The sequence below is a fragment of the Pygocentrus nattereri genome, chromosome 28 (assembly GCF_015220715.1).
Source record: "Pygocentrus nattereri isolate fPygNat1 chromosome 28, fPygNat1.pri, whole genome shotgun sequence".
Lineage (NCBI taxonomy): Eukaryota > Metazoa > Chordata > Actinopteri > Characiformes > Serrasalmidae > Pygocentrus > Pygocentrus nattereri.
Genome location: NC_051238.1, coordinates 23,669,103 through 23,690,082, shown reverse-complemented (window position 1 = coordinate 23,690,082; position 20,980 = coordinate 23,669,103). Strand labels below are relative to the sequence as shown.

At 42.6% G+C, this 20,980-nt stretch overlaps 1 protein-coding gene across 1 annotated transcript; it reads right to left on the bottom strand.

The window, feature by feature from the left end:
* Nucleotides 1-356: 356 nt before the first annotated feature.
* Nucleotides 357-9,456, bottom strand: cdo1 (cysteine dioxygenase, type I). Its single transcript, XM_017710213.2, has 5 exons — nt 9,236-9,456; nt 6,936-7,013; nt 6,098-6,255; nt 5,460-5,629; nt 357-1,356 (listed from the first exon to the last, which is right to left on the bottom strand). Exons 1-5 carry the CDS (start codon nt 9,403-9,405, stop codon nt 1,327-1,329), a joined length of 606 nt encoding a protein of 201 aa, XP_017565702.1. The 5' UTR covers nt 9,406-9,456; the 3' UTR covers nt 357-1,326.
* Between the last annotated feature and the right edge of the window lie 11,524 nt (nt 9,457-20,980).

The window sequence follows — 20,980 nt, the reverse complement described above, 5'->3', positions numbered from 1 at the left end:
CATTCAACCTATAGCAGTTTATCTCCGTCCATTCGCTGAAGTTATAAGGAATGTTTCAGCCCAGACTGCTTGTCAAGTGAGGTACAATACATGACGGCCCACAGAGATCAGAACAGATATCACTGGCACATGTCAGTCTCACGAGTAACAAGAACAGGACGTCTAGTTCTAAAGGATAAAGAGAGGTTTGGAAGTGTTCATGTAAAAATGAACTACACCTGTTTTTGGTGCATAAACCCACAAATCTCATAAGTTGACTTGAGGTTGTTAAAAAAGCAGTGACAATGCACGGTACGAGAGATTCGACAACGAAGAGCAACGATCTCATCATAGAGACACAAAAATGGACAGAGACATTTTACAGAAATAACATTTAATGGTTTACAGTCAAAGCAAGCTTGTCAAGATCAGAACTGCTCGGCTGACGGAGTAAGCAGTATTACTAATGAAAGCTATTCCAACCATTCAAACCTATAAATACCTCTACAGTTACTGGAAAAGTCCTGTGGTGAAAAAGCCAGTGTTATTCACTGAGCAATCGTATCACTATTCTTTTGCTTTTTCCAGAGAAGAGAAAAAGAAATCATTCTTAAGACTGAACTTCTCATGTAAGACTGTTGTAAATAAACGTCTAGGCTCAAAAGATACTGGGAACAATCATTACCCTTTTGTGTTCCTCTACAAATGCTAAAAATGTAAATTACTGGCAGTGAAATGTATTAAAAATAATAATAAAAACAATAAACTCATGCAAATCACATGCAGATCTCTGGACTGTATGTGCATGATGCTATGTTACAATTTAGAGGTTTTACACTATGTAAAGTTTACACAGAAATCAACACGTCTGCAAAAGAAAGTGTGCCATTGGGTGTGAAAGCGTTCTGTCGATCAAGGGCAATTTTAAGGCAATTAGTTTTTATGTGACCACAAGGTAAAGTAAATGAAAATAGCTTGTTCTCATAAATTACACACTTTAAACAAAACAACTTCCAACCCCGTAACAGTACAACAGTGTGATTACACAGGTCACAGACACATAGGAATGCTGTTCAGAAGGGGTCTCCTCAAACCGAGTGAACAAAGAACAGATTCATGGCGCAGTCCAGCCTAATACCGCTATTCAGGCCCTCAGCCTGTGTTCAGCAGCATTTGCCAAGCCTACACTGGGTCACGATAAAGCCCCTTTAATTACTGCAGAGTCCCCATTTCAATGTCCTTTGCAAATTTTTTTTAAAAGTGTTGAATCATTCTTTTTGTGTTACACATCATCGTCATCTCAATTAGGCCTGAATTTCCAACTTTCCATACGTTGTCCTCCCCGTCTCAGTTGTTCTCTTGTGAAACTGCAGTTTCCTAAGAAATATAAAAGAAACAAAAGTGAGTGCGCCGCTGAAACGGATCATCTTGAAAAAATAAGGTAACGTTAAATCTGAAATCTCCAGACTGGACATGAAAGAAATGCTGAAAGAAAGACAGCTGTTGAAATGAGCACTGTTTGTTAGATTCTATCTTATCACAGGTCAGATGTCGCAATACTCATGACCAGACAGCATTTTGGTCAAGGTGAAGTTACGCAACTTCTGAATGGAAGATAAGCCCATTGTATTTGCCGAAGCTGAAACAGATCGTCCACACGTCTGTTGTTCACTAGCCAGGACATTGGACGCAAGCTCTCACATGTTGAAGAACTCAGTGAATCGCTTGAAGAACAGACACTTGTCTCTTCACATGTCTTCTAAGCTTCGAAGACAGATTCCTAGAATTCCACCCCAATGCACAGCATGGAAATTCTATGCCATGAAATGTAGCAAAGCCCAGATTCATTATAGGGTTAGTCTGTTGTACGTGGCTGGAAACGTGCCTATAGGGATGGAACATGCAGTACTTGCCAATTTTAGCAGTTTCTTTTTTCTATACTGTTTTGCAGTGTCTCCAAGTACTTAACCAAGAACTATTTTGATAGTCTGCAAGATATAATCACTCTCATGGCTAAACCTCATATCTCCAAAATACCAACTTCACAGTAGAAGGAAAATAAACCTTGTTGACTTCCAATGTAAGTTATAGGGAAAGAAATTGTAAGTAATTTTGGAGCATTTCTATTGGTCCATTTGTTTTGAAATTTTAACAAAAAGTTTTGTTCTGACATTGACAGTATATTTCTGCTGTACTCATAGGTTTTATTAACCGATATTTAACATTTTTTCCTATGTGACATTTCAATTAACATTATAATAAGGTTATACTGTATTAAATTGTTGCAGATAATATTTCAAGGAACACGTATGACAGTCCTAAAGTCACGTTTTTGTGTTTTATGTGTTCTAACACAAATGCCTTCACTCAGAGGTATTTACATTTGCCTGAGTAGATGAATCTGGTTCATTACTGCATGAAAAACACCAATAACAGACCAATACCTCTATTTTGTGCTGTACCACAGGCCATGACCACACACGGGAAATAATGTTTCGTTCTTATATGTGCACAATCTGTGTGTTGCTAGCCAGCAGGAAATATATTGCTGAGCAGTAACACTTTAATGAAAAGCAGAATGTGCAAGGATGTCTACAAAAGCCTTTGATCACAACTGATAAACCTACATAAGCATGTATAAGAGCTTCTTCCAACAAGTGTCGATAGTCACAAAGCTGTTTTGTCAGTTCACTTTATTATGTGTTCTGACAAGTGATGCCTGCTCAAAGCCTTTATAAGCCTATATAGGTGTATGTCAGCTGTCATGTAAGGCTCATGTAGGTCTGGTGTAGCTTCATGAACGCTGTGCTTCAGCCCTCCTGCTAAACAGTAGGAAACGCCAGCCTGGTTAACTTTCATTACAGCCTTGTGTGCCAACAAATGATTGTAAGACTTAAAGATTAAGTGACTCTTATTAGTCCCACAACGGGGAAATTTCACCTCCGCATTGAACCCATCCGTGTAGTGAAACAGCACATACACACTAGTGAGCACATACACACTAGGGAGCAGTGAGCACACTCGCATGGAGCGGTGGGCAGCCCAATCCGCAGCACCCGGGGAGCAGTTGGGGTTAGGCGCCTTGCTCAGGGGCACCTCAGTCATGTGCTGTTGGCTCATGGGATCGAACCGGCAACCTTCCTGTCACAAGGCTGGTTCCCTAACCTCCAGACCTTGACTGCCTTAGATGACTATAAGGCCCAATCATTGAAATAAGTGTCTATAAGAAACAAGAACATATTCTAACGCATATTCATTTATCACATATATGTGATTTGATCTTGAAGTTTAAAGCATCATTTTACATCTTCTCCTTAAAAATGAAGGATCTCCATTTCTTCACCAAATAGAAGATGCTGATACGACACCTAACTGCTTCATGCTGTCAATGTCTTGGTAATTTTGTAGACGGATGCATATAATGACCCTTGGGTGCAAGGATAGATAAGTTTTATCACCTGATAAAACCATCCGGTTTTATAGCCATTATATAAACAGACAACAAAAGGACTTCTGAAGCAGAGCTCAGTGAAGAGGAACTAAATGAATTTATTGGAACAAATGTATTTTTTATTTATTTACCTGCTCTTTCATTTCTGTGCCCGATAAAATGATCAAAATGTTGGCAGTATCATTAATTATAACAGTCTTTGACTTAATCGGTAACGGTGGACCATTTCAAGCCTGTGACGTACTATCAGACCACAGGTCTTTAATGGGGCTCATGATCATATTATAAAGTCCATCTTGTAGGTAAAGTAAATTAAACCATTTGCTAGAACAAGTCCTGCGTGGCCACAGCACTACAGAGTTCAGTGTTTTTTTTCCTGACATAAATATGCTCAAATGACCTCCTCAGGCAATTACTAAGTCCTTCATTAGCTGACTTGAACAGATAAACTAAGGTAAAGCATAAAGTCTGAAGTGCTGAGGTTATCTGTGACCTCAGTGTGGTCATGAATTTTCTGATAAAAGAATTTGTGATGTCACTAATCTGATCAAGTACACCAGTGTTTGGAAAAAGTCTGCAAAAGGATTGATTTTTGGCTTTGGACTCATTGTACCACAACAGCTTCCATTCAAAGAGCTTCTGTTGGTTTAGAGGCAATAAAGGTTTCCTTCCAATAACTATGTAACTATCCAACAAATAATCTCCTGGCAATTTTAGTTATTTACATGTAAATAACTTTAAATTATTGGTAAGTCACATATTTATAGCTTTTATACTTCTGTGTTGTTAGATCAACTATAGTAAGATCAGATTTTTAAAAGTTATTTAAACAATAACTATATAAACAACTAATCATATTGAATTAATCAAGTTTCGACCTTTGGATGACAAAATCATTGTGTTACCTCTTTTCCTATTTCAAACAAGAAATGATGAAACGCCACAAAGAGTCCTGAAACAGTTAGATGAATTTAAAGGGGCACACTTGTCAAACTGTAAAACACCTGCCATTACATCTGAGGTAAAAATGCCTACTGGCAGTGCCAGAATAGAATAGAATAGAATAGAATAGAATAGAATTAGAACCAATTGTCTCTGTGTTCACACACTGTGGAATTAGACTCCCCATTTAACCCATCCGTGCGGTGAAACACCCACATACATGCACACTAGTGAACACACACACTAGGGGACAGTGAGCACACTTGCCCAGAGCAGTGGGCAGCCCTATCCACGGCACCCGGGGAGCAGTTGGGGGTTAGGTGCCTTGCTCAAGGGCACTTCAGTCATGGCCTGTCAGCTGAGGGGAGCGAACCAGCAACCTTCCGGTCACAGGGCTGGTTCCCTAACCTCCAGCCCACGACTGCCCCAAGAGATAACAGCCTCAAGAGAGAGGTTTTCTGGCTTAAAGACTAGAAAAAAACCTTTCAGACGATGCATCTAGAAGATGGAAGGAAATGTCTCTTTTTTCCCTCTAGCTGTCTAAGGCAGGATTAATGAACTTCTGTGTTTATTAGCCTCTACATCCATGCATTCCTTTAGCGCTGTAGGAGGTGGGGTGTTCTAAATGGTTGTATGATGTATGATGGATGAAATATTATGTAACATAACGTATGACGTATTAAATGCAAGTCTTACGCTGTGATGCCCCTTTAACTAAGTTCATTTTTATTACAGAACTGATTGCCTTCAAACCATACAATTAGAATTATATATAACTTCAAAGACGTTTTCTTGTCTAAAAATATTGTATTAGAATAAATCAGTGTACATGTAATGGCATTTGCTCAAGTGTATCTGTGTTTTTGTGCTGCATATTTTATGTACATTTTTTTTTTGTCTTCCTCAAGGATGTCACTCGTTTTGGACCTGAGCATTTGTGACTTTATAAACAGCTTCTAACAGCTTCCACAGCTTCTAAACTGTTTTTCGGAGACAGCTGGTTCTACTGCTTCAGAAATGCATTTAGTGGATGCACTAAAAGGCTTTACCAAGTGATTTTTAACATGTAAACAATGTGCACACTTACAAATGGTGTTTTCTCCCCAAATCTGCTCCAGAACGTCATTTTGACAGTGTTCTTGTGTCCCGTTCGCTGGTCAAAGGTCTGGCAGTACTGGAAGGGGGGGCTGTACAGGTGCAAACTGGCTGCGCATTCCGTGTGACTGACATTCTCTACCCGGTGGAGGCCTATGGAATCTGCAACAGACAGACATTCCAGTGGAAACATTCAAGTGAAGCTATACTAAGCTTCCCCTCACTGTACAGTCATGTTTCACACGCAAGAGGTGCAATCAAATCTCAAATCACACAGGATATAGCTGGTATGTATTTCTGAATGAGGTATTATTTATAGCTCATATCTATTTTAGGGTAAAGTTATATTTAAAGAATTGATATTTATAAGCCTGTAATCCAGTATGTAAACTAGATCCTATTAGTTGCCCACAGGCACATTTAAAGCTACAGATGTGTCTGTGTGATCAAACGACTAGCCCTCTTTTGAGGGGAGATATGCTGTTTTAGGAAATTATCATCTTTGTCCAATTTTAGTTCAGTGCTTTGTTACCAAAGACCTGAATGACACTGTTAATGTATGTACCATTCTGTACCATTTGCCTCAAAAAAAGAGCCATTGTGAGCAGTGGAAACATCGAGCACTAGTACCATTGATGTAGGCACACTGGTTTTCCAGTAAGATTCGCTGAGATTTCTGGACCATGTCGCCGTGTGATTTACGGTCAGGCCATTCAAACAGAGTCTCCTTAAGCTGGCCCTGCAGCAGCTTCATGAAGCAGTGGGAGTCTGTGTGGTCATGGATAGAACTGCAAGTGACGCAAAGCAAAGACACATTCAGAAATACGTAACAAACCTGCTATAATGGGACATCCTACATTTAGATATCACGAGAAGCAATCATCAAATGAAAATAACCCTGTGGGAAAAGTCAGTGTGGGGTTAGAGCCCGAGCGGTTTGATTTAACGGGACAACGGCACGACATTCTGTGCGAACCTGTAATTTCACTCTCGCAAAGCTGTTTACACGACCGAGTGAATGAAGCCTTTTCTGCGTTGGGAAGCAACTCAAGAAGATTCAGAGTTTACGATGAAAAGCAAACCTCTTAGATACAGTTCTGTCAGCGTTGTCAATGTATTATCTCCATTTATAACCTCCTACATCACAGGACCATTGAACTCCATTATCAGCTTGCGTGTATCCAGCAGCACAGAACCTTTAAGTCCAGTTTTTAAATTGGCGTAATTTATCATTAACTAAGCTCATAAATATGGTTAAAGAACAGGTCTCAGTAACACTTACAAGCCTCGACAAACCACCCGTTACTTTGACTACAGTGGAACTCTATGTAAGTTCAACAAGACAATAACATTATACAACAAAATGTTATGCATTGTATATCACAGGAAAATGCTCTGAGTTTTAAAAGGTCTTTTATGCAATGTTTGTTGGTATTCTAACGTTGACTCCTTAGCAGTAACTCCTTACCTGCCATGCCCTTCACCCCAACAGAGAATCATCAGGTTGAATTTGCCATTGCCCTCATCCACAAGATTCCTGGTGTACCTAAAGAAAGACATAAAAGGTGTTTTTAAACACTGTTGCTACATATATTCTCTATACTACTACTACTACTACTACTACTACTACTACTACTACTACTACTACTACTACATGGAGAAATTTATGTCCAAAAGCAATCATGGCTTAAAACTTTCTGAAATTAATATCAGCTTAGTAGAATTTCATGTCAGAGGATGATGCATGATTCTGTACACCATTATATTATAAACAGAAGTTTTTATGGGCACATTTGCAGAAAAAAGACTGATGAGCAACTGCCTCATACGGAAATCTGACGTTTGTGTTTGTGTGTATATATATATATATATATATATATATATATATATATATATATATATATATATATATATATATATGCGCATCAAATAAAGACATATACACATAATTTAATGTTGCATTATAAACATTAAATCATTTGTCAGGGAACAATGGGCCTTATTCACCAATATCTTGCTTAGTTTGTTCTTAAATTTGTTCGTGGGAAAGGTCCTAAGAAAGTCTACGTCGGACTCATGATGTGTTCTTAAAGTGCAGAACTATTTGCGCCTTTGTGCTGTTGAGTGGGTGTAAATTTTCTTACCTAAGAGCTAAATCCTAATAAGAAAACACTGCTGAATGTCAGTTTTAGTGGGTTATAAGAATAAATTTCTTCTTAAGAACAGTTGGTGAATGAGACCCAATATTTTCACGCATTTCATGTTTAAATTATTTAACTGCATAGCTTACATGTGCATGTTTTTAGAGTTGAGCTGAACACATTATATATGCACAAATATATGTTTACATATGTTGACATGACGTATGGCTGAACTGTGTGTTACATATCTGACAGTGGTCAGTTTCAAATGTGTTGGCATATACGTCACATATATGTCCATATATGACAAAAATATGTGGGCATGTATGATAATACACATCATACACTGGAAAGCCATATATTGGATATATATGACTTCCATGTGAGGCAGACCTATAACTGAGGCATATTAAGATTAACCCTTATTAGTCCCACAATGGGGAAATTTCACCTCCGCATTTAACCCGGCCGTGAAGTGAAACACCACATACACACTAGTGAGCACACACACTAGGGGGCAGTGAGCACACTTGCCCGGAGCAGTGGGCAGCCCAATCCGCAGCGCCCGGGGAGCAGTTGGGGGTTAGGTGTCTTGCTCAAGGACACCTCAGTCATGTGCTGTCGGCTCTGGGGATCCAAATATCTATAACTGAGGATTTTTTCTTATTCCATTCAGTATCCTTAATTAAACTGATAAACCTACACAGCTCAATGGATCAAAGTAACATGCGACTTTCTTACACACTTTACACTGGGACGTATTTAATTTAGTTTGCGCAATCTGATGAGAAATTCACCCCTAATTAAATTCAGTCCTGTTCATTCAGAGGCTGAATGAAGCTCTTTCACCGCAGGGAGATGTGATGCGTCGTGTCTGACAGCGGAGGAGTTCTGCCTGTGCTAATTCGAGAAAGCGCGATCAACAAAGCAAGATTTACAAACATGGCAATGGAACCGGAGTTTCTCAGCGACACGCTGCGGTATTTCCCCACCCGTATTCCGCAATGTCGTAGGCCCCGCCCACCTGGCCAGGATTGGCTGGTACTTCGTGCTCTGATACACACCCACTCTTCATCGTTCTAGAACGCTTTGCTTCTGTGAGCTACCAGCCAATCGAAGCGCGGGGGGCGGAGCCTGTCGGAATACGGGTGGAGAACAAACCAGTCCGTGCAAAAATCGGCGAGTGTGGACCACAAACTCGACAGCGATTGGCGCTCCCATCCCCACCCTGCTGCGACACCTCTTTTACGAAGTCTTCTCAAAACAGAGAGGGACGTCGATGATGAAGGCGGGTCTCAACGCATCGACCAGAAAAATAAGCAGCCAGATTGGAGCGAACAGCGAGCCAGGCTTACAAACATTTTCACAAACACGAGTCCAGCCTATGAATACGCGCAAAGGCGTGTAGATAAATGAAGGGCCTCTGTTATTAAACAGACTCTGTTATTAACTCAGAAACATTTCAGAAAACTTTTAATCACCCCCAAAACAGACACTCATTTACTTGTCGAGAAGAAAATCGTTTAACATCATTTATCAAACAAACGGTGCGAGGATTCTCTATTTAAATAAATTTTAAAAAATAAATTAATTTATCAAAATAAATAATAATAAATAATAATCTTACCTGTATTGATCAAATTTAGCGAATTTCATCCACTCCTGAGGTTTGCTCTCATATGCCTCCACAATATTCTGCACCTCCTCGATGTTGATGGTGTCACTTTCAAAGATCTTGTGCAGAACTTTAATAAGATCATCCAGAGTCTCCGGTTTCACTACTTCGGTCTGCTCCATTCTCAGCACCTTTCTCTGCAGATCTGAGCCTCCTCTGAATGAGATGAGCTCACGCTTTATAGATTTCGGCGAAACTTTAATGGGCGGTACCACTGCGCTGCGAGGGGTGCGCGCGCTGCAGCATCGGGTTTAACACGTACCCATCAGGGATATATGCTGCTCCGCGGTGTGAACCTAATGCCTACGTCATGCTCCTTGCACAATCGCCTGTAAACAGACCTATGCAGCGTGCTAGAGTCAAGTGAACCATGCCTGGTTCATTTTGAAGCCACCTCAGCACCCCCGTCTCTGACACTTGGATTAGTCCTGCCACACATTCTCCTTTTCGAACTGGGCCGCTGTTCAGCTGTGGATCAGAAAAGAAAGGGTTCGCCTTAGACCTCCTCTGCTCCTCTGCATGAAGAGTCTGGACAACAGAGGAAAGGTCGGGCTAATGTGGTGAAGACTAACTATGGGTACTGGGTTCCCTCGCCCGAGAGAAGTGAAGGAGACCCCCCCCACCCCTTCCCTTGCGTGAAAATAGTTTGTTCTTTGCAGTTCGTAAAAGGCCTAACTTAAAGTTTGTGATGGACTGTCTGTAGACGTCAGTGAGCTGCTTCACTCACAGCACAGAAAACAGCTTCTGGGCAGGTTTTGGTCACTGGCTGGGTTCGGACCATTGGTGGACAGTAACCAAGTAAATGTAGTTAGTTTCTGTACTTAAGTAGTTTTTTTGTGTATCTGTACTTTACTTAAGTTTTTCCATTACTGAGCGACTTTTTCCTTTCACTCCACTACATTTCTGTCTAATATCCGACTTTTTCCTCCTACATTTTGAGAAATCTGTCGTTTATGGAGTCAAATTAGGGTCTTTAATGGTGACGAGAAAAAAAAGATCGCAAATATAAGATTAGCATTTTGCATTTTACGTTCCTCTTTTGTTTCTGCGATACTTTCTCCCTCTTTTGCGTTTTTCTTTTGTTTGCGCGTCACACTGCTTTTCTTTGCGTCTCGCATTTTACGTTCATCATTTTTTTTCGCGCTTCTCTCTTTTCTTTGCTCCGGTTTTACCCTCTGTGTGGGGGCGGGGAAAGAGGCGTGGCCAAGAGCGCCAGCTGGACCACAGCTATATACACTTTATAGATTGATGGTAATAATCGACTTTTATAGACATTTTATCTAATTCGGCTAGATTTGTTTTCACTGACTAAACTGTGCAGTGTGATCAGCCAAATGGTTCCCACGGCGGCCACCGCTGGATCCCAAACCGTGTTTCTTTAAACATGTTATCTTGGTAAACGGTAAAGTGAGATAATGAACTCCAGTAGGTTAATTACGAGCTAACTTCAGTTGGTTTGAGCAGTGGACTGGGCTGGCGGCAGCTGCTTTTACGTCTTCAAGAAATGTTAAATGAAGACTTTTAATTTAGGAACCATTTGGCTGTATAGCGTAACTGGTATCCATGGTTTCCATGTTAGCTAGCTAGCCTACTCTTCTCACAGCCCTGATCACACGGCACAGTTTAGTCAGTGAAAACAAATCTAGCCGAATTAGATAAAATGTCTATAAAAGTCGATTATTACCATCAGTCTATAAAGTGTAGCTGTGGTCCAGCTGGGCGACCGTCTGCCATGATACCAGTAAACCGAATTGCCGCGCTGTGTGACGGCGGCTCCAACTGATGACGCTAAACGCCTTTCGCTATTGGCCACGCCTCCTTCCCCGCCCCCACACAGAGGGTAAAACCGGAGCAAAGAAAAGAGAGAAGCGCGAAAAAAAAAGAACGTAAAATGCGAGACGCAAAGAAAAGCAGTGTGACGCGCAAACAAAAGAAAGAAACGCAAAAGAGGGAGAAAGTATCGCAGAAACAAAAGAGGAACGTAAAATGCAAAATGCTATTCTTATATTTGCGATATATATTTTTTCTCGTCACCATTAAAGACCCTAATTTGACTCCATAGTGGTTCCTTTTGGTTTCTGTGTGTATAAAAACGTAACATGTCAAAACGAAAGAAGCGCAAAGCCAGAGCACCAATCAGGGCCCAGCGGTCACTTTGTTTAGAGCTGGTTTTGACCTGTTGGTCATACCGACCCAGTGCAGCACGCGGTTCAACGTCAGCGCAGCAGCGTAAAACTTTGGGAGAGTCTGTTCAACATAAATGATGAACTAACCTAACTTTGTGTAAATAGAGCACAATATAGAAATATGTCCACATATGCAGTCGAGACTGACGCGGCTTTTTTCTGAATTTCTACAAACACCATTTCATTTTATAGTAAATGAGTTTGGGCTGGTTTATGTTTATGAACAGACGCCTACAGATCAACATAGTAAAGGAGCTCATCTGTGATCCTGAGTTTAAAGCCAGTTTTTATTCAACTTAAACTTGGAACTAAGTTGTAAATAAATCTGAAACTGAAACTTTGCTTGTGTGTAAAAAGTGATTTCAGAGCCACTCGGTTCTCCCTGATGGAAACTGTTTACCTTCAGTGTTTTGTGCTTCTGATCATTTTAATAGACGTCAGCATCACTAATTAATGACGTTCTATTAAAAGACTGGTTTACCAAGAGAGACGCTGGAGGACTTTCACCTGAAATGAGTTCATGAAGCCAGTCTGGTTATAAAAATGATAACAGGACATCAGAGCCAGAATTACTCTTTTAGTACTTTTACTTTTATTCAAGTGGAGGTCTAGAGTAAGGACTTCTACTTTTACTGGAGTAATATTTTACCTTGGGGGTCTCGACTTTAACTCAAGGACATGATTTGTGTACTTCGTCCACCTCTGGTTAGGACAAAGTGCCCAATTGTAGGCTAGTCTTTTTGCTCTTATTTGAGGGAACACTACACACACACTCAACCCCCCCCCCCGCCCCCCCCCCCACACACACACACACACACACACACACACACGCGGGTCAAGGAATTGTATTTTAATTACTTTTTTAATTCTTTTGAGTATTTCTCAACACGAACACCATGTAACTGCGTTAGAGCTGGGTTAGTGCAGCAGACCTTTTCCCCCCGTGTGTGTTTCGGCCGTGTCCGTGCAGGTTCTCCGGCTACGTGGTCAAAGGCTCAATTAAAAACGCAGCTCTGGCGCCATCGCGTGGACGTACATAGACAGTGTAGCGGACGCCGCGCTTCTGACACATCTCACATCTCTCCATTGAAACAAAAGACTTTGATGTCACATTATTAAGTGTCCAAAATGTGCCGTTCATACCCCCAGTTCATATAATCCGTACATCTCAGGATGCGAAACGGCCCAATCTGAGTGAATCGCTGTTATTTCACACAAGTCCAGCTCCTCTGCCTACATCTGCCCATTAATAGTGAAGCCTAACCCCACCTGCTAGACTGTTTACGTTGTTTTTCAATGTTGTTACACTGTAAAAACTGATTCTGACTCTACGGAAGAGGATTAGTACGGAAGAGGATTAGGGCCACTATAAAATAAAAAATAAAAATGGGGCATTGGAAAAAAAAAAGGGCAGCCAGAATTCTGAGATTAAAGTCAGAATTCTGACTTCTTCCAATACCCCATTTTATTTTTATTTTTATAGTGGCCCTAATCCATCCATCCATCCATCCATCCATCATCTTCCGCTTCTCCGGGGTTCGGGTCGCGGGGGCAGCATCCTGAGCAATGAAGCCCAGACCTCCCTTTCCCCAGCCACTTCCACTAGCTCCCTGGGAGGGATTCCGAGGTGCTCCCAGGCCAGCTGGGCGATATAGTCGCGCCAGCGTGTCCTGGGTCTTCCCCGGGGTCTCCTCCCCGGTGGACTTGCCTGTGACACCTTCCAAGGGAGGCGTCCAGGAGGCATCCTAACAAGATGCCCGAACCACCTCAACTGGCTCCTCTCGACGTGGAGAAGCAGCGGCTCTACTCCGAGTCCCTCTCGGATGACTGAACTTCTCACCCTATCTCTAAGGGAGAGTCCAGCCACCCTGCGGAGGAAACTCATTTCAGCCGCTTGTATTCGCGATCTCGTTCTTTCGGTCATTACCCAAAGCTCATGACCATAGGTGAGGGTGGGAACATAGATCGACCAGTAAATCGAGAGCCTTGCCTTATGGCTCAGCTCTTTCTTTACCACAACAGACCGGTAAAGAGCCCGCATCACTGCTGACCCAGCACCAATCCGCCTGTCAATCTCCCGCTCCCTTGTACCATCACTCGTGAACAAGACCCCGAGATACTTAAACTCCTCCACTTGAGGCAAGAGCTCATCCCCGACCCAGAGAGGGCTCTCCACCCTTTCCCGCGTGAGAACCATGGCCTCGGATTTGGAGGTACTGATCCTCATCCCGGCCGCTTCACACTCGGCTGCAAACCGATCCAGTGAAAGCTGAAGTTCACGGCCTGATGTCCCCAATAGGACCACATCATCCACGAACAGCAGCGATGTGACCCTGAGGTCACCAAACCGGACACCCTCCATCCCCTGACTGCGCCTAGAAATTCTATCCATAAAAATTATGAATAGAATCGGTGACAAAGGGCAGCCCTGACGGAGTCCAACTCTCACTGGGAAAAAGTCTGACTTACTGCCGGCCATGCGAACCAAGCTCCTGCTTTGTTTGTACAGGGCCTGAATGGCTCGTAGCAAAGAGCCATGTACCCCGTACTCCCGAAGCACCTCCCACAGAATACCCCGGGGAACACAGTCGAATGCCTTCTCCAAATCCACAAAGCACATGTGGACTGGTTGGGCAAACTCCCATGAACCCTCGAGAATCCTGGAGAGGGTAAAGAGTTGGTCCAGTGTTCCACGACCAGGGCGGAACCCGCACTGCTCCTCCTGGATCCGAGGTTCGACTATAAGCCGGACTCTCTTCTCCAGTACCCTTGCATAGACCTTACCAGGGAGGCTGAGGAGTGTGATTCCCCTGTAGTTGGAACACACCCTCCGGTCCCCCTTTTTAAAAAGAGGCACCACCACCCCAGTCTGCCAATCAAGTGGCACCACCCCCGATGTCCACGCAATGTTGAAAAGGCGTGTCAGCCAAGACAGCCCCACAACATCCAGAGCCTTGAGGAACTCGGGACGGATCTCATCCACCCCTGCAGCCCTGCCGCCAAGGAGCTTTTTAACTACCTTAGCGACTTCGGCCTCAGTAATGGACAAGCCTATTCCCGTGTCCCCAGACTCTGCCTCCTCACTGGAGAACGTGTCGGTGGGATTGAGAAGGTCCTCAAAGTATTCCTTCCACCGCCCAATGACGTCTTCAGTCGAAGTCAGCAGCACACCATCTCCACTATATACAGTGCTAGTGGCACACTGCTTTCCCCTTCTGAGTCGCCTGACGGTTTGCCAGAATCTTTTCGGAGCCGACTTAAAGTCACTTTCCAAGGCCTCACCGAACTCTTCCCACACCCGGGTTTTTGCCTTGGCAACGACTGAAGCCGCAGATCGCTTGGCCTGTCGATACCTGCCAGCTGCCTCTGGTGTCCTACAGGCCAACCATGTCCAGTAGGACTCCTTCTTCAGCTTGACGGCATCTCTCACCTGGGGTGTCCACCACCGGGTTCGAGGATTACCGCCCCGACAGGCACCAACTACCTTGCGACCACAGCTACAGTCAGCCGCTTCAACAATGGAGGAGCGGAACATGGCCCATTCTGAGTCAATGTCCCCCACCTCCCCCGATATCTGGTCAAAGTTCTGACGGAGGTGTGAGTTGAAGATCAATCTGATAGGTTCTTCTACCAGACGTTCCCAGCAAACCCTCACTATACGTTTGGGTTTGCCTGGTCTGACTGGCATCTTCCCCCATCACCTGATCCAACTCACCACCAGGTGGTGATCAGTTGACAGCTCAGCTCCTCTCTTTACCCGAGTGTCCAGTACACATGGCCGCAAGTCCGCTGACACGACTACAAAGTCAATCATTGAACTGCGGCCTAGGGTGTCCTGGTGCCATGTGCACTTATGGACATCCTTGTGTTCAAACATGGTGTTCGTTATGGACAAACTGTGGTTTGCACAGAAGTCCAAAAACTGAACACCACTCGGGTTCAGATCAGAGAGACCATTCCTCCCAATCACACCCCTCCAGGTCTTACTGTCATTGCCCACGTGAGCGTTGAAGTCCCCCAGTAGGACAATCGAGTCTCCAGGAGGAGCACTTTCAAGCACCCCTTCCAAGGACTCTATGAAGGCTGGGTATTCTGAACTGCTGTTCAGTGCATAAGCACAGACAACAGTCAGGACCCGTTCCCCAACCCGAAGGCGTAGGGAAGCTACCCTCTCGTCCACCGGGGAAAACCCCAACATACAGGCGCCGAGTCGAGGGGCTATGAGAAAGCCCACACCTGCCCGCCGCCTCTCACCATGGGCAACTCCAGAAAAGAAAAAAGTCCAGCCCCTCTCAAGGAGATTGGATCCAGAGCCCAAGCTGTGTGTTGAGGTGAGCCCGACTATATCTAGTCGGTATCTCTCGACCTCGCGCACCAACTCAGGCTCCTTCCCCGCCAGTGAGGTAACGTTCCAAGTTCCAAAAGCCAGTTTCAGCAACCGAGGATCAGAACGCCAAGGCCCACGCCTTCGGACACTGCCCGATCCACAATGCACCGCACCCCTACTACTGCCCCTCCCATCGGTGGTGGGTCGATGGGAGGGGGGACTCATGTAGCTCCTTCGGGCTGGGCCCGGCCGGGCACCATGAGTGAATGCCCGGCCACCAGACGCTCGCTGGCGAGCCCCTCCCCCAGGCCTGGCTCCAGGGTGGGGCCCCGGTAACCCTGATCCGGGCAGGGTACACGAGTCCTGCTTTGTTGTCCTCATAGGGGTGGTTATGGATCACACTTTGTCTGGCCTGTCACCTAGGACCAGTTTGCCATGGGAGACCCTACCAGGAGCTTTTGCTCCAGACAACATAGCTCCTAGGGTCCTTCAAGCACACAAACCTCTCCACCACGATAAGGTGGTGATCCATGGAGAGGGGCCCTAATCCTCTTCCGTACATATCATAACCTAATTTCTACATGTAAAATAACTTAATAAATAAAAAAAACTTAAAAAATAAATACATAAAGTGTATTTGCAGATTTATGTCGGCATTAAAGCCGTAGCTGGCTTACTGATTAGCTTTCTAAATTGTGAGGTTATTTTTCCTCTCGTTCGACTTTCTGTTGAAGCCCTTCTGCTCATATTGCAAGGTTGATAAGCTCCTTAAATGTCGTGCTTTTTGGTGCTCGTATGCATAAACGTAATCAGAGGAGTTAACCGATATCGATGTATATGAATATGATTTTCTCTGGATAGAAGTATTTCGGTAAGTCTTGTTTCCAGGCTAGGTAGCTAAATGCTAACCGCTAACTCGATAGGTGGGGCTGGATATTTAGTCTGCTGAGGCCGTTTTGTTAGCGAGCTAAGTAGCTAAATGCTAACCGCTAACTCGGTGGGGGGGGGGGGGGGGGGGGGTATTTAGTCTGCTGAGGCCGTTTTGTTAGCGAGCTAAGTAGCTAAATGCTAACCGTTAACTCGGTGTGGGGGGGGGCGGATATTTAGTCTGCTGAGGCCGTTTTGTTAGCGAGCTAAGTAGCTAAATGCTAACCGCTAACTCGGTGTGGGGGGGGGCGGATATTTAGTCTGCTGAGGCCGTTTTGCTAGCGAGCTAAGTAGCTAAATGCTAACCGCTAACTCGGTGTGGGGGGGGCGGATATTTAGTCTGCTGAGGCCGTTTTGCTAGCGAGCTAAGTAGCTAAATGCTAACCGCTAACTCGGTGGGGGGGGCGGATATTTAGTCTGCTGAGGCCGTTTTGCTAGCGAGCTAAGTAGCTAAATGCTAACCGCTAACTCGGTGGGCAGGGGGCTGGATTTTCAGTCGGTTGAGGCCGTTTTTGCTAGCGAGCTAAGTAGCTAAATGCTAGCGAGCTGACTCGATGGAGGGGGGGGGGGCATATTTAATTTTTAATGTGCAATTTGGAGACTGGCGACCTGACCAGGGTGTATCCTGCCTTCCGCCCGATGACTGCTGGGATAGGTTCCAGAACCCCCCCCCCCCCCCCCCCCCCCCCTTGCTTTCAAATGACTTGGATTAACTTCCATTCAAAGTTAAGAAGATTTTTGTCTTCTCCTGCAAAGTCATTATTTTGGAGATGCATGTTTTTCATTGAACAGCAATGATATGCATTCAGTAAATGTGAGGGAACAAAAAAAGAAAGCAGTTCTGCACAGCACAGTCAATGATGGCGACTTTCAGGTGACCAACATTTGTATGTTATTATTTTTGAAAGCAATGCATTTTATGTTTCATGTAAACAGAATTAAGGACTGCATATGCAGGTCCTTTTGCTGCATGTTTATTGTTTGCACTTTTAATAAATGCAGATATATTTGATGTATGGAAATTGATTTATTTGAGTGGTTGTTAAGTAGGCTTATATTTTAAGAAATACAAAGGCAACAAAATTAAGGCAAGAGTTTGCATGGATCTTTCTATGTTGGTAGAACTTAAAAAAATCAGTTAGGACAACTTGAATTTGTAGTCATTCATTTTGATTTTATTTAGTTGAGTTTATTAGAAAACATAAGTAGATTTAACTTAAATATTTTGTGTTGATTGGGGGGGGGGTTAAGTTGAGTCAAAATAGTAATTTTAGTTATACTGTGATAATTTATTTAAGTATATTTTAAGTGGCTTAGATAGGTTGCATTTACTTAATAGAACAGAAAGTTAATTAAACTCAGAAAGATCCATGCAAACTATTGCCTTAATTTTTTTAAGTAATTTTAATGCCTCGTTTTTTACAGTGTATGTTGTTCTTCAGTTACAGTGTGTGTGTTTACTGTGCTGTGTGTTACATCGTGAAATGAATGTTCATATATACTGAATGAAACTCCGTTAAAGGGCTTGAGGACGGCCCAAACGTTCATATATACTGAATGAAACTCCATTACAGGGCTTGAGGACGGCTGAAACGTTCATATATACTGAATGAGACTCCGTTACAGGGCTTGAGGACGGCTGAAACGTTCATATATACTGAATGAGACTCCGTTAAAGGGCTTGAGGACGGCCGAAACGTTCATATATACTGAATGAAACTCCGTTAAAGGGCTTGAGGACGGCCGAAACGTTCATATATACTGAATGAGACTCCGTTAAAGGGCTTGAGGACGGCCGAAACGTTCATATATACTGAATGAGACTCCGTTAAAGGGCTTGAGGACGGCCGAAACGTTCATATATACTGAATGAGACTCCGTTAAAGGGCTTGAGGACGGCCGAAACGTTCATATATACTGAATGAGACTCCGTTAAAGGGCTTGAGGACGGCCCAAACGTTCATATATACTGAATGAAACTCCGTTAAAGGGCTTGAGGACGGCCCAAACGTTCATATATACTGAATGAAACTCCGTTAAAGGGCTTGAGGACGGCCCAAACGTTCATATATACTGAATGAAACTCCGTTAAAGGGCTTGAGGACGGCCCAAACGTTCATATATACTGAATGAAACTCCGTTAAAGGGCTTGAGGACGGCCGAAACGTTCATATATACTGAATGAAACTCCGTTAAAGGGCTTGAGGACGGCCGAAACGTTCATATATACTGAATGAACATTTATACATATGGAATGAACACTGATATTACTATTACCCTTTGGCCTCCTTAAAGGCCTAACTCTGTTTGTTCTATGTACTTCATTATTTGTAAGTCGCTTTGGATAAAAGCGTCTGCTAAATGTAATGTAATGTAATGTAATGTAATGTGATATATATATGGATCGATCATTGAGGTTAAAACTGGGTACTCTAATTTATAAAATGCTCAGTTCAGACAGAAAGGGACTTTGTATGTGTTGGAGCCTTGGCCCTCCCCATCTACCAAACAGACTGTTTACATTGTTATTTAATGTTGTTTTGTTTTTCTTCAGTTACAGTGTGTATATGTGTTTACTGTTTTACGCTGTGCATTTTATATATATATAATGCATAACACGTCAGCATAAAACGTCAGCAGAGAAAAAGAAACAAAGAGAGACAAACGAACAAACAAACAAACAAAAAAATACTATTTGGGATTTAAATGAAACTGAAAAGCTTTAGTAACAGATTTACTAAATGTCTTTTTTGTTGCAGCCGTAAATTCACAAGGAAATATGTAATGAGCTCACAGCTAGCGAGTTTGGGAGTAATTTATTTAATTAAACTTATGACATATGATTGACATGAATTAAAAAGTGCCCACGTAACAAGTGTAATAAAAAACAAATAAACAAAGAAAGGGATTAAATCACGTGCCCCAAATATTAAATAAAACCCATTTAATGAGATGTATGTGTCATATTTTATGTATTATTCTTAATATTTATGGTACAATATCTCTATCAGCTCAAGCCTGCTGTGCAGTTCAGTGTGTAAGGCACTTGGGCTGAAGCTCCAATGACTCCCTGCTCTCTATGTAATAAGAACTGCCTTCATTTGGACTCTTCCTTACGAATATAATATGTTCTCAATAACAAAATAAAAGAGAGGCTCTATAAATTTGGCATAGGTGCTGCCTGGTTAAAGCTATTTTTTGTAAAGGAGCTGCTGAATCCACTGAACACTTATTTTTTTTATTGTGTATTTTCCTGTTTCTTTTTGGATTTATCTTTTTTTAGAATGGAAGAACATTTGGTAAGGAAATTCCTCTCAAAGGCCAACACACACACACACACACACACACACATTTTCTAAGCCGCTTCTCCCTCAGGGTCACGGGGGTGCTGCAGCCTATCCCAGTGGTCACTGGGTGGAAGGCAGGATACACCCTGGACAGGTCGCCAGTCCATCACAGGGCCCTAAAGAAACGTTTATAATACATTTGATTATGATTTTAGGTAAATATTATATACACAAGATGAAAGTTGCTAAAAATATACCATCATACCAAACATTCATTTATTCAGATCTGTACACTTACATACACAACTTGGTAAATTTTCAACAGATGAAAAATAAGAAGTGTCATAAATCCATTGATACTTTGAAGCTTATCAATTTAATTTGAATCCCGCTATATATAATATATATATATTTTTTTGCCTTTTGTTATTGTTGTTCGCTTTTTGTTTTGTTTTATTTTATTATAATTTTGTTGGATATATGAATCGTGAACTTGGCCTATTGCTGTTTTTGTTTACATTTGCTGAACTGTACACAAAGCAATTAAAAACAACAAAAAAACTTCCAAACAGTGGAGGTTCTCAATCAGGGGTATTCTTGTCTATTGCCTATTGTCTGTTTAGAATATATAGTTTAATAATCCTTTTTTTATATTTAAGATTTTTTATACTATTTTTCCCTTTAATCTGCACTTTATATATTTTAGCCTTATGTTTAATTGCTTTGTGTGTAGAAAGTGCCGTTGGACTGCTGCTCAATTTCGAAGTACACTGTGAAATGACAACAAAGGCATCTTATCTTATGTTGTCTCATCTTATCTTATCTTGTCTCATCTTATCTTGTCTTAAAACAAAACGACCCCCCTTCATAGTTTCTGGTCGGGGGTTTTACGCGTCTTTTATTTTTGAAAACTGACCATTTCCTGCGGAAGAATCTTTCCGACTTGGCCGCGGTCGCCAACTTCACTCAA

Coding starts and splice junctions, on each gene's coding strand:
- cdo1 (XM_017710213.2), bottom strand. CDS start 9,405: ATGGAGCAGACCGAAGTAGTGAAACCGGAGACTCTGGATGATCTTATT. Junction 6,256..6,935: donor TGGGGTGAAGGGCATGGCAG/GTAAGGAGTTAC, acceptor CGTCACTTGCAG/TTCTATCCATGACCACACAG. Junction 5,630..6,097: donor CCAGTGTGCCTACATCAATG/GTACTAGTGCTC, acceptor TGTCTGTTGCAG/ATTCCATAGGCCTCCACCGG.